Source organism: Toxorhynchites rutilus, chromosome 3 (assembly GCF_029784135.1).
Source record: "Toxorhynchites rutilus septentrionalis strain SRP chromosome 3, ASM2978413v1, whole genome shotgun sequence".
Taxonomy (NCBI): Eukaryota; Metazoa; Arthropoda; class Insecta; order Diptera; family Culicidae; genus Toxorhynchites; species Toxorhynchites rutilus.
This window is the reverse complement of record NC_073746.1, coordinates 201549138-201564055: the sequence shown is the minus strand read 5'-3', so window position 1 is coordinate 201564055 and position 14918 is coordinate 201549138. Positions and strand designations below refer to the sequence as shown.

The window sequence follows — 14918 nt, the reverse complement described above, 5'->3', positions numbered from 1 at the left end:
GTACCACCATGTATTTTTGAACCGTAATCAAGCTTCATTGATTCAAGTGAGGAGAGCTCTTCACATTTCATTAAAAAATAGTTTACTGCTTATAAAAAACTCGGTATTGCCAAACTGAAATACCTAAACCTTTGGAAAACAAATATGCTAGAAAACTTTGATTGCGTTTTTCTCAATTGCTAATTTTGGAACATGGGACAACTATGCGTAGAACGGTAGTCAAGGTGTCGCAATTTTGGAAACATAAAAAAATATCGAGAAATCTGTTTAGCAGAGTTTGATAAATAGTATTCCAACACTAATTTTCAAGCTTATTAGCCGAAATGGCAAAGTTGCCAATTATTGACATGTAAATCAGCCGATCGTTTTGAATTTTTCATTGATAATACATATGAATTTTGAAATGGTCTTATATAAACTGGACAGCTGAAATTATCAGATTTAAGCATAATAAATAAACAGACAACTCTTTCGAACGAAATTGACGTTGAATATGCTTAAAGGGTGTGTCACATCAAATTGCATCACGGAAAAAACGCTGTAGAAATTTAATTTTTAGGAATTATATCTTCAGCTTTCGCTTATAATCAGATAAGAGTGTATAGATCACGTTGGCCATGCTTCACTGTCAATTTTTCGTAAATTTGGAAAAATGTCGTCGAACGAAAAAGAGCGTCGTGAATTAATCCTGTGCACTCATTTCGAGAATCCGGAGTTGTCACATCGGGACATCGGTAAGATGCTGGGAATCGTCCAATCCACGGTCAGCAGAGTACTAAAACGATACTTCGAGAACCTAACCATCGACCGGAAGGTGAAGAACGGCAAAAATGGATGCTCCGTCAGTGAAAAAGATCACAAGCGCGTAGTTAAGCAGTTTAGACGTGATCCGAGAAGTTCGGTCCGGGATGTCGCCAATAAGCTGAATTTGTCAAGTTCATTCGTCCAGCGGACCAAGCAACGGGAGGGCCTGTGCACATACAAGGTTCAGAAGGCTCCTAACCGCGACGAAAGGCAAAACATGGTGGGGAAGACGCGAGCCCGGAAGCTGTACACCGAAATGCTGACGAAGCCGCATTGCCTGGTAATGGACGACGAAACCTACGTCAAAGCGGACTGTATGAATGTATCTTGTTGAAATTCTAACTGTTTGTGTTGCAACGAAATAAAATCAGGGTGGTCTTAGAGAAGTTGGACAGAGTGTATCTTGTAGCCAGATCGAATTTTGAAAACTCTCTTCGGGTCCGAGGAAGACAGTCCGATGTGCCGATGAGAGATGTGTTGGCTCGGCTAGCGGCTAGACCTTGATTATATGTCTCAAACTTATGTTTTCCTAAAAGCTATCGATCTTCGTGTGTGAGTGTCCCTATATTATACCCTTTTTTTCTTCCTTTACGAACAATTGAATCGTTTGTTTGAGAAACCCCATAAACGCCACTTTTATCAAAATTGACTTTTTGGCAGATTTTGAGTCCTTGAGGATACCTACACCGACTATCAAAATTTCAGAAAAAGTTAGTTCTTCGAACCCCCTTAAATTGGAGTTGCAAATATTCGTTTGTTTGAGAAACCCCATAAGTCCATGTTTCCAATTATCATCATGGGCGGCGTTGAGATAGGTATACAATCTCATTCTTTGTTTACATCTGATGTTATAAGAAGCTTGCGCAACTTAACTCAATAGAAATGTCTTCCGATTCGGATTGTGTCCCAGACACGACCCTGAAACGGAAGCGTGGATTTCGGCGGACAGCAGAATACAAAGCGGAAATTATAAAAAGGGCAAGAGTACAAGGAACGGCATACAAAAATTGGAAGGGAGTGGTTGTTCCAGGTGTAATAGTGGAAGCGGATTGCAACTGCAGGTAGGTTTGATTGGATGAAAATTAGTGAGGGTAGTCGTAATTAAACAATCTTATAATCTAGATGCACCAAAAACTGTTGCAGCCTCATTCCGGAAACTGACAAGCAGCGCATTTTTCGGGAATTTCGAAGCTTGAAAAATAAAAATGAACAGGACTGCTACTTGCAACACTTGATAGATCTCAAACCAATAAAGCGCCATCGAAAGAGGATTAGCCAGGATGAGTCAGGTAGACCTTCCAAAGGAAACACTTATGGATACAATGTTTCTACATTACTCAGAAAAGTCAGAGTGTGCCGAGCTGCTTTTGAAATCCTTCACGGTATTACACCTGAAAGAGTTCGAAGATTGCGCTTGCTGTTGGCAAAAGGCAAGGTTCCAAACGATTTGAGAGGCAAATCATCTCTTGGAAACTCCAAGCCGGGAATTGTAATCGACCTAGTTAAACAACACATTTCCTCGTTTCCGGTAAAAATATCTCACTACACATCGGTCGAGAAACATTATTTAGGTGAGAAGCTTGATTTCACAATAATGTTCAATATGTTCCAAGAGAAACATCCAAATACAAAACTGGGCTACTCGTTTTACAGAAAAAATTTCAAGCAACATTTTAATTTATCGTTCGGTCGCCCTCAAGTAAATACATGTTGTACGTGTGAAGCACTTAACGTTGAAATCAAGAATCCGGTACAGAATGAAACAGCTAAACAAGCAGCTATTAATATAAAAGCTGTACATCTACGCCGAGCCAAGGTATTTTCTTCCCTTATAAGGGAACTTGGCGAACAATCCGATGACAGCGTTGCAGTTATTGCCATGGATTACATGCAAAACTTGCATTTGCCTAATATTCCCGTCCAAGATGCGTTTTATTTGAGACAGCTTACGGTAAATGTTTTCGGTATACACAATTTGAAGGATGGTACTGCTAAATTCTTCGTGTACCACGAAGGAGACGGCACCAACGAAGTGTGCTCATTTTTGATGCAGTACATCACAGAGAATCTGGAAAACGCTAAGCACCTCCACATATTTTCCGATTCATGCGCAGCTCAGAACAAAAATAACACGTTGGTGAGGATGTGTTCAGCTTTGGTCACCCTGGGGAAATTTGAATCCGTTGATCAATATTTCCCGATTAGAGGACATTCTTTCCTGCCATGCAACAGAGACTTCGCAGTCTTGAAGAAGAAGATCAATATGGTGGATCGTGTCTACACAGTACAGCAGTATGCAGATCTTATCAAATCAGCTTCCAAGAACGTTAGATTTGAGGTGGAAATCGTTGAGGCAAAGAACATTGTAGACTTCAAATCCTGGTGGCCATTACACTACAAGAAAACGCCTATTTCGTTAGAAAGTAGTGGTCGGCAAACCGCAAAGGACCAAAAAGTGCACTTCAAGGTTTCGCAGTTCAACCAGCTTTCTCACTCGAAAGGATTCAAGGACCTGGTGGTGGCAAGAAATCATATACGTGACACCAACAGTAGTACTTTTCGGCTTTTACAATCTAAACCGGAACAATTAAGTCTCCCTGTCAATCCTGCATATCCAGGTGGAAAAGCTCCGATCAATATAAAAAAAATCGAGGACATCAGGAAGTTGAAAGTATATATTCCGGATGAAGATAATATCACTAGTTTTTATAACGAAATTTTGACGGATTGGCCTACACGTAAAATGGAAGCTCGGGATGAACATTCCAATAAAAAAAATTAAAAATTTGTTTGCAAATAAACTTTATTATTACATGGCTCATATCCTTATTTTTAACAGCTGCAAAAAAAACTATTTTGAATATTACATGACTGTAAAATAAGGGGCTCAACAGCGCTAACAGTGTAAGCAGGTCGGTTTTCCAAGCCGGAGGTTGAGGATTCGAATCCGGCACTATTTTTTTGGTTGGAAATTCCTTCAACAGCCCTGTAGTATTAGCGGGTATTGCTGTGCTTGCCATTTGAATGCTTTTAAAAGGCTAAAAACGCTTTGAAAAGGCACACACTAAGAACTGTGGAAGTGCTCAAAGTACACTAAGCTGAGTGACAGACAAAGCCCCGTAGAACTGTGTACTTTTCATACATTACGTAACGCAAAAAGTATTTCAAAATAACCTCTATCTCCCTCCATAACGTATTTTTGCATTCCTTATGCATTGAAAGTAATGTGAGCTTAATTAATACTTATTCAACCACCAGTCAAACGCGCCCTCCTTACCGTCACTCCTTCAGTGCAGAACATAATATATCATTAACCCCATTCTTACTTAGTATGAACATTATGAACATTAAAAGTACATGGAATCGAATTGAATCACTTCAAAACCGCTAATTTCTCGTTTGTTTGAGAAACCCCAAAAGTCCACCAACTTCGAAGCGTTATATTTTGAGTTTAACCTGTTATATTGATATGGTAGTGGGCCCAAATAATATGTTTTGGGTCTAATAATCGAACTTCATACCAACAAATTGGAGGACCAGGTCAAAATTTTGAGAAAAACAGTTTTTAGTCGTTTTCTCGCATTTGCGTCATATGGACTTATTGGGTTTCTCAAACAAACGATTCAATTGGTCCCCTTGCTGTAAACAGTAGAATAAGTTGAAGTGTAAATATACAATAGATATACGAATAGATTTAGGAATTGAGTATGATCATCAACATTGTAACAATTCCCTTATAACCCATCCTTCTCTTGAGAAAATATGTCACCCTTCTAAACTCGAGTCCACCGCAAGTAATCGGTTATCCTCCTTACTAACCATAGAGTTAGGCAAATTGTTCATATATAGTTTTAAAAATTTATTTAATAATTCGGCTCCTTTAAACTTATGTAACTGAGCCTGTAGAAATAAACGAATTAAAAAAATATCCGTTTGTTTGACGACGATTTGACGATTTTTTTAATTCTAGTACGACAGACCCAAATAAAATTCGTTTCTCGATTTTCGGTTACATAATCACAAAGTACAAAATCGTCGCCACTAATGTTCATTCATTATTTTTATAGAGGTTAGCGCATCTCAAGCACATCTAGAGAATACAAATTGCATGTTAACAAAACAACTACTGATTGGATTGGAATTCTCAAAGAGACTCTTGGCTACGTATCTGACCAAGAAAGTGTATAATAGAAGCATTCTACTAATAACCCCCTACACTTCACTCTATTTCCTGAATTCGATGTAATGCAGAAAAAAAACACAGTACCTTTCATAATACCAAGGTTTTGAATACACATGTGACCCTTTCGAATAACCTGACTACCGAGGTTTCTTGTGCCTGTTTTAGCTGCACTCTCTGTTTTGTTCTGGGCGCTGCAATTGGAACGAGACGAAATTTGTAAGATTAATCATCAAAATACAACTAAAATATATGCAGAAAAATATGTAAATGCAATCTAGATAAAATATTTTTCTTAAAGACTGATATCCTCAACTTAAACCCAAATATTTATAAAAAAATCGAGAGTCGCTCTTTTAAAAACCCACCCTTTCATTGCTCGGATCTCAGCTCAGCGGTTCTCTATACAGCCAGTTACTAAAGGTAACTGCTTCGCCGGAATTTGATTTTCCTGTTTTCTTCTGTGCAGACTCGATAACGTGCTTCGATGAGTGAAGTCATCACTCAACGTCAGCGAACTTTTCATTCGGTTCTCATGGAATACTAAGCCCTTGGACGACTGGTCGACAAAACATCCAAGGACGGCCTTATCAAAGCTGGTGATCGAATTTAATAATCCGACTTTCCCGAAGAGACGAAGCACCCAAACATCATCTCACGCAAATGCTGAGTGGCACATCTGCTTGCTGATCACTACCACCGATCTCTAAAATCTGAATTTTTAAAATAATTGTACTGGTGGGGTGAAACGGACAGTTACCAGTGAGAGTGAGATGAACTGTGAGAAATGATGTTTATTCTATTCCTAATGAATGCCCTGCGTCTACACTGAGCGAAATAAAAATGCGTTTTTTGGCGATTTCATTCAAAATTCCCTGTTACTTTTGTCCTGTATATCATCTTTTGCCAACATTGATGGTTATTCTGTGGACAGTTTACAATTAATTCCAGTATTTCCAAAAAATCAGTGCGAAATATAAATAGCACCACCCTGTAAGAAATTCACCCTGGTCCTCATTTGACAGGCGTTTGTTATGGTTTTCAAAATAGTCGGAATGTGCTCAAAGTGGGTTCGTTTGGAATTGAGATCAAAGTTTTCCTATGTCATTTAGACATCATGGGTCAATCAAAGCATCTTACGTTCGAGGAAAAGGTGAACATCCAAGTCTACAACGATGCAGGCCTCTCTAATAGAGAAATCGGTCGAAAGATTCATCGGGCACACACGGCGATTGGAAATTTCTTTAAAAACGATGACAAAGGTGACCGCGTTGAGAAACGGGGAAAGAAAAGTAAGCGATGGATATATGAAGAATTCGTGGAATTGCAGTGAACCAGAAATGAACAGCATCTCAAATCCGTGCGGAATTGGAGCTTCCGGTTACTACCCGTCGTGTTCAACAAATTTTGTCCAGTAGTGCGTACTTGGAGTGGCGTAAAAGGCTCGGAAAACCCTACTTGACGGAACGCCATAAATTAAATCGCATCGAATTCGCTACGAAGTACATTTCCTGAACCGAGGAATGGAACAACGTGCTCTATTCGGATGAAAAAAAGATTAACCTTGATGGACCAGATAGCTGGTAGTACTACTGGCACGATTTGCGCAAAGCTCTGGATGTTAAGATGAGCAGGAACTTGGGTGGAGGATCACTAATGGTTTTGGATGCATTTTCCTTCAAAGGAAAACTTCCATTGGCGTGGATAATGACAAAAATGAAGTCTGAAGATTACGTAGAAATGCTGGAGATAAGTTTGATTGAACATGGTGAGGCATTGATGGGTCCTGATTTTGTTTTCCAGCAAGACAATGCTGCAATCCACAACTCAAAACTGACAAAAGCGTGGTTTTCTGATAGAAATATCGGAGTTCTTGATTGGCCAGCCTGTTCTCCGTATTTGAACCCAATCGAAAAACTTTGGTCTATACTCGCGCGCCGTGTCTACGAGAATGGCAAGCAATTTAACAACGTAAACATGCTCAAATGTCGAACCCGAGAGTGTTGGCAGCAAATCGATCAGAATGCCATTGAGAAGTTGATTCTGTCCATGAAACCACGATTGATTGAAGGTATCATATACACATATACACATCACTAGATACGCCTACTTGATGTAATTTGAGAAATAATATTTGATTTTTGCAATAAAAAGAAATGGTGCCATTTCGCATACTTTTTTAAGCTTTCAGTGGCTAAAATGTAACCGGTCTTACAAAATAAACTAAATTTATCGTGGATTGAACCCTAATGCTTTTTTAATCTGTTGGAAAGAATCTTAGAAATTGTGGTCAATCCGACAGCTTTTAAAACGAAAAAAAACTCAGTGGTGCTATTTTCGTTTCGTTGAGTGTATAAACGAAAATTAAATTGCCGAAGATGGACTGTCTAGAAGCTGACTGGAACCAAAAGCAAAATAGTTGAGGGTCTGTCCGTTTCTACAGCTGTGGATTGGATTAATTCGATTTTTTCATCATTTAACGGTCATTCGTGATGAGTTCAAAATTATTCCGCTTACTAGAGATAAACATCTACGCTTGGTATATCACAAAAATGTCCATATTTCCCTCACTATATGACCACCCACATCGAAAAAAAAGTTCTATCCTTTTGGTTTGTTTTAATTTCAGTAAAAATATTGAAAACACTTTTTTTTGTAAAACATTTGGCCGATTATTAAAAAAAAAACAGTATATTGAATTGCATTCAAGTTTTGGGAAACTTGAGTTTCCAAAGATACAATTAAAGTTCTTTTTAATATGTCCATCCTACAGCAGCATTTATGGCTGCTCTGGAGCAGTTCATAGCACGACGTGACAAAGTCGGACGAATTGCATAATCTCTCTACGATGTTGAAAATGGACGATATCTGCCGAAAGCTCATCTTCGATTGGTGCGCTAATGCAGAAATCAGGTAGAAATTCATCCCATCGCGCGAACCCCCACTTTGGTGGTCTGTGGTGAATGCAGCAGAGTTATCTTCTGAATGAAATGAGTGACACAACCGTCATCCAAAAATAAATGCCAACCCAGGTCGAAATATGAATGAACTCCCATAGCTGAGATGACCAATGACCCAACGGCTCTAATAGGCCTCTTACACCAAGTCACTTCTTGGAGTGGGCCGACTCACCATCCAGTATGACAATCTTCCCCTGCCCAGTGGATGTTGGATCGCATAACGAAGGTGCATTCCGCTCAATATGGTATCGTTAGAGTCGTTAATTTGAAGACGGTTATCGTAGACAACGTCGTCCGTCCTGTCGTCAAATTTGCGCTCATTTCAATATCATCAACCAATGTGTACGACGTTGAGAATGAGGTAACTAACTGATTTGTTTTTTTATAAAATTTTATTTGTCTTTCGGTAGCCACACATATATACAAATATAATCGAAAATTTTAAAGAAATAGGACAGGTCACACAATCTCGATATATAAGTATACCATCACTTGATCTCACCGTACATATCTTTTACTCAAGAATGTCACTCCACTTTCAAGCAATATCTCAATCGAGTGAAATAAGCAACCTATTGGATTCTAGGTCAGCTTAGACGAGTCAATTGTATGAAGATACTTCACATCTTGTAAATTTCAGGAAGTTTATTCTGTTCATGATGCTAATTTAGCTGCTTTCCACATCGCATGGTAGAAAAATGAAACATGATAGCCATCTCATCTTGTTGAGCTGACTCGATCATATTCGATTACGTTTGTGTGAGTCCTCTTACATTACTCCATCCGTAACAATGCGGATGGCGAATCATCTACTAAAGAAAGAGTCCAGAAAGGCGATTTGTTTGCTCCACGAATTTTACACGAACTGACTGAGCATCCATTACTTTCTAAAAATGTTACCTTTTCTGACGTAGACTATTGAGTTAGAATAATTTAAAAAATGAATGTTGAATACTGTAAAACTAATAAGGTTGAGCTTTACAAATGAACAAATCAGGAAAAAATGCAAACATATATATAATATTTATAGAAGTAGCGGTTAAATTTAAGCAGAACTCACTTTGCAAATCCTATGAAATCCTCATGGTTCGTATTCATGTATGCCAGTTCATAATCAATCATCAGGAGAAGTTGTTCCTTCGCACGCTGCTCACACTGTCTTATATGAGTTGCTATAATTCGTTCAGTCTCATCTCGAAGACGTGGATAGCGAGCCATCTATAAAAAACAATGTGGATAATTGAAACATTAAAATTTTTATTTATTTATACACAATATAAACAATCTATTCATGATGTAAGAAAGAGAAAAAGTGTTTCTAGGAGGTTAGTAAAGCTCTACCAGCCTTATCTGTAACGGGTAAAGCCAGACGTCGTGGTGGATTCATCACTCACTCAAACCAAATCTGCTACTCATGTGTATCCTGAGTTCCCCCAGAACCACATCGGGGCAACTACTTCGGAGGGCTGCTGTGGTCATGTACATCACCAGTCTCCTACGCCGAATAGCGTTGTTTATACCCTTTTATCAGTCTACACAGTCTACAGCATAAACAAATAGACGACCTTACGTGTCTATTGTCTGAAACAACCGTGACCAGATAGAAACTACATTAGACAGAAGTTTATCTCTCCATGCTTCCTAAGAACCCAGCTCGAGAGTATCCTTCTTATGTCCCAGTCATCGACATTGCTTACTTGAGTTTCCGGATTCCTCTGATTTCCTTTTACTTATAGCACTTGCTGTCCTCCGCCAAGATGATAGCGATGGGGATCATGTTGGCAAAAATCGATATTCTCTACCCTTCTGTTTGGATGGCTTCTCGATCCCTGTGCGATTGACATCTACCTCAAATCTCTTTTTCCAGGATCCGAACTGTCTATCCGGCACTCTATGACCGACCTCCGTGAATTCCGTCAACCTGTCCAGGATGATTCTCTCCAGATGTTTCCCAAGAGTGTCTAGCAGGCATATTGATTTACCATATGCGTTATAATGTTTAAACCATCATACAAACAACGTTAATGGCCAATCACTTCCTATGTGTCTGGTACCATACTGAATAGTATATTCATCACCCCCTTGATGGTTTTCATCCACTGTGTCGTTCATATGCTCACACGGAGCAACTGTGCCCATCATGTGCTATCGCAACTGGTATCATGCGCAGGCTAACGGTGCTCCGCTTAGTCTCCACCACTCGGTGAGCGCATCGCATGCAGCCTTCATGCTCACTATCGTGTACCTCTCTTACGCAGCCACTCGATGACCGAGTCGCATGCACCTTTCATGCGCGCTCTCGTAGTAGGAAGACAGTGAAGAAATTCCTTTTCGTATTCAATTGGAAATGACTTTTAGCTTCTTCCAACAGTTTCTCCGTCAACATGACTCAACAGTCAGTCGGATGGTTAGTCGCTATCTCCCTCTACAACTCGACTATCTAATTCCATTCTTTCCCATCAAATGGACTTCATTGCATTTTGTAGTGATTCCTTCCAGACTGAATTTGTTTCTCTCTTTCATGTATCACCTATGCATGTATCGATGTTTGAGCTCAACGTGGTTTGACATATACTACAGAATAGCTAGATTGTTTGTATCGTATACGAAAATTACTCACGCGTATAAAATAGCGTGCAGTGTTGTGTTGGTAAGCACTGACTAATTTGTGAATTTTTTTGATATAACCCCGTTTTGACGTAGAACTACGTTTTTCAGGAAGGGTGCCAAGTCAGAAAACAGGTCACGTTTCTATGAAATAATGTTAACGTTAATAACTATTTTCACAGCGAACCAATTCTGATGATATGCACACCAATGGAATCGGAAATTCTCTGAGATTTGTTTGATATACTATACTTTACAATTAACTAATCCCTAAACAGTTTAAATTGATGAAAACTGGAAGCATATAATTTTCCCATACATTTGTTCTGCCGATTTGTGTGCTAACTCTACTCGTACCATCAATAACGAGCTACTGATACAATCGTTTCCGTTTTCAACGTATTTGGTATAAATAACCCATCCGTGATTCGAAGCCACACCTAGGGACGAATGGCCATCGGGTTAACGTCCTTTAAAAAGCAAAAACTGAAAAACCGAAGCCACACCACTTCCCATTTGGTGGTCATCGGGACAACATCGAGAACGCTCGTTGGACTGGTGTGGAGCAAGCCTAGATTTCTCTGGTATTAAACGATCATAAGCTGTACCTCTGTGCCGTCTACATTCCTCCGGACCGTATTCGAGACACAGCCCTGATCGAAGAGCTTTCTCATTCCGTAACGTCAGTCCTATTCAGCTCTTCCACCCGCGACGACACTGTTATCTTCGGCGATAACTACCAGGAATCAAATGGCGTCCGCTTCGTGATGGCTTCCAGTATTCTGAAAACGGCCGCATGTTGGACCTCTGTTTCGTTTCGCAACGGGATTTTGCCCCTGTTATGGCGGGTTTACATTAGGGGGTCTATAGCTATAGATGGATTTCTTCACGTTAAAATGGGTGTAAACGGGTGAGAATAAATATGATACACTTATTCGAGGTATATATAACTTGAATAAATTCAGCATATGTAAACGCTTGTGAATTTCTCACTGGTGAGAAATCACTAAAGTTGGATGCAGTTCTACTTCAGGTGAATAAATTCATCGAAAATATGAATATATTCATTATAGAAGTTCACGCTAGTGTAAACTGTTGATGCGATTTCTATAAATCTCATCATATTTCTTCACATGAATATATCACTAGTCTAAACCCACCCTTATATCCGAGGCTCCCGCGCCACTTGTAAAACACGTTCCACATCATCCTCCTCTGCTACTATCCCTCAACGCGAATGCATCCACCACTTTCAAACCAACTAATGCTCCCGTTAACTATAATTTCTCCAAAGCTGACATCGAAAGCATGTGCGCAGTGCTATCGAGTGCTGATTGGAATATTGTGCTGGACAAGGATGATATTGAACTCGCAGACGTACTCGCATATTCACGGCTATGTGATCGACAGGCACGTTTCGAAACAATATTCCTCCGATTCCTCGTGTTCCGTGGTGGTATCTAGCGGTAAATTTCCAATGCTTTGGAAAAGTGGATATATGTTTCCGGTACATAAAAAGGAGACAAATCGAACATTGACAACTACAGAGGAATTTCTAGTTTATGCACCACGTCAAAGATGTTCGACCTCGTCATTCTGCCGTCTATGTTTTTCCATTTTAAGGTTTTTTTTATGCACATCAACGATTGCAACTATTTATTAGATATTCCACGATTACTGTACGCGGATGATATGAGTATCTTCTGTCACATCAGATCGATCGATGACGCCGTGTTCCTCAAAAGCAACTGAATTCCTTTGCAACTTGGTGTGAAGTTAATAGGATGACACTGAATCCCAGTAAATGCTACATCGTGTCGTTTGCAAGGAAACGAAATCCTATCTCCTCCGATTACCGACTTTCAAACGTTGTTCTACCCCGCGTGAAATACCTTAACGACCTGGGTGTGCTTCTGGATTCAAAGCTCACATACAAGGACCACATCGCATATATCGTTAACAAGGCATCAAGACAACTAGGCTTCATCTTTCGAACGTCCCACCAAAATTTATTTTTCTTTATCATATCCTCGTTTTCTTACTAAGCGCACGTTCATGGGTCCCATCGCAGAAATTTTCATTGATTGATCTTATAATCTATTCTTTAAAATTACCTTTTACTATAAAATTCCTTGTACTATCAGATTATTTTCAGACACAATTCTCGTTCAAGATTTTTCAACCTCTTGCAAATAACATGTTTCTCCGTTACATGGAATAAACAGAAATACAGGAATACAACAAATATGATAGAATAGAGACAGCCCTAAATCTGACAATTCCTTTCTCGACTTTTGATCTTATCAACACATTCAGTGATCCATTTTTATTTATATAGATAAAAGATGATATAGGAGTGCGTTTATCACAATAAAATCCATTTATCCATATGTGCTAAGATATATGATAACCATGTGACATGTACACGATTAAAATTCGGCTCTGTTACAGCTAAAATGCTAATGAGCCTTAAATAAATAAATGGGATAAAAAAAAATAAAATAAAATCCATTTACACTTTCGAACGGAGATCAATTCCGTTAGCGTAAACATCGAATGAACTAACAACGCTAGTCAATATGTAATTGTAGAACATATGCGAATTGAATTTTTCGAATTTTCCCATTTTCCTTCAGAGTTTTCCGAAAATTTGTATGCTACAGTATGAATAATTTAATCATTGTCCACTCATCAAACAAAATATTTTCAACTGTCTAAATTGGAAGTTTTATACTAATGCAATTTTGAATCTCCGATAATTCAGGAATGGACTTTAATACAATCCATTTATACTGTTGTGCTTCTTCTAGACTAGCCTACCACTTTCAATGTACCACAACGCAATATCGTAAAAAATTTCCACTGTTTTGGCAAATTTTGCCTCCTGTATTTCTCCTAAATCAATTAGACATTTAAAAATATTCTGTAACTCACTAGTCAAAAATACTTCTTCCCTTTCATGTTGATGAATTCTAATAAAACGATCAAAATAACCAGCAAATTCAGTAGGAGATACATGAACTCTTTCAACAAGGCCAATAAATGTTTGAGAGGCTCGTCTGATCTCTTGTAAAGGCCACAGGGCATTTTAATGTTATGGAAAATAGGACCACGACCCATCAAAAAACCGTTCAAGGAAGTTTATTAGAAAACAATGTACTAGAAACATTAAAAACATATTTTTGTTTGCTTCATACTGAAAATACTGTACAAATTGATGAACAGACGGGACAATAAAAAAAATCGAAAAAACAGAACTGTCCCGTTCAAAACGGTACGTTTGTTCAGCCTAGTCAGGTCTGATGTGAATGTAACCCGAATGAGCAAATATCGATATCATTTTCTTACCTTTTCAGTGCATATTCTGACGACATTCGATAACTCTTGTACAGTCAAGTCTATGCATTTGAGAATTGGCTCCTTCAGTTGAGCGATTTGTTTCTTGACGATGGCTTCGAAAGCCATATCCGGGGTGAACAATCCTACTCTTATACCATGAATATTGCGAATAGCGAATGAAATTTCCCTGCGAAGTTCTTTCTCATCGCACGACATTTTGACTATTTCGAAACGCAAGCGTTCGTGGAATATCCGATTGATTTTAGCTCCTCCAGATAGTTCATTTGTATTAACCAGAGCAGAACCTGAACCCTCGATTGTTCTCTCGAAATCGGATTGAAGTTGCTGAATCATTCTGTAAAGAGCGGAATAACGGGTAATAATTCATATGAAAACTATCCCCAATACTTACTGCAGCATAGCTTTAGTTTTTATGCTGGGATCATCCGGTCGAAAATGTTTGAACTGCTCGACATCCTTTTCCAATGTTAGAAGTTGTTTCTGTAGCCGATCTCTCAAGCCAGGTAATGTATCACGGATATGGTTTGTTAATTGTTGATTCAACACTTTTTGCAAGTAAGGTGTTCCCAGTCGATCAGCGATATGCCGATAGCTTGGGTGACTGAGGAAAAATTTACGCTCAGCTGCCAGCGCTGCGTGTATATCTTTTCGACCCTCAATATCTTTCTGTGAGCGATTAACAACGCCAATATATCCGCGACGTAAAGGTAATAGTTTGTTCTCTAGAATATCACGCGCATCCGTTCCTTCGTCCATCAGGTCAAGCTTGGTTATAACGCCGATGGTCCGAACCCCTTGCGGGTCAACCTCTTTCGCTAGCTTCAGTGCGTCGGAGTTGGCCAAATCGGTGTTAGCAGGCGTAACGGCCAAAATCAAACAAGTTTCCTTACGTATAAACTGAAATATCATTCCTTTTATTTGATTTTCGATATCAGCCGGTTGATCTCCGATGGGCACTTTCGTTAAGCCAGGCAAATCGATCAGAGTGAGATTCAGTACTGGAAACG

General features: G+C 39.1%; 1 protein-coding gene across 4 annotated transcripts in view; it reads right to left on the bottom strand.

Moving 5' to 3' along the window:
• Positions 1–14918, bottom strand: part of LOC129779461 (dynamin) — an 89070-nt gene that overhangs the window by 72490 nt on the left and 1662 nt on the right. For all 4 annotated transcript variants that reach the window (XM_055786943.1, XM_055786944.1, XM_055786945.1 and 1 more), the window contains exons 4-7: positions 14303–14909; positions 13900–14245; positions 9005–9162; positions 5072–5178 (exon numbers count right to left, since the gene is read on the bottom strand). In XM_055786943.1, coding sequence (XP_055642918.1) covers positions 5072–5178; positions 9005–9162; positions 13900–14245; positions 14303–14909 — 1218 coding nt within the window. The remainder of the gene's footprint in view (positions 1–5071; positions 5179–9004; positions 9163–13899; positions 14246–14302; positions 14910–14918) is intronic.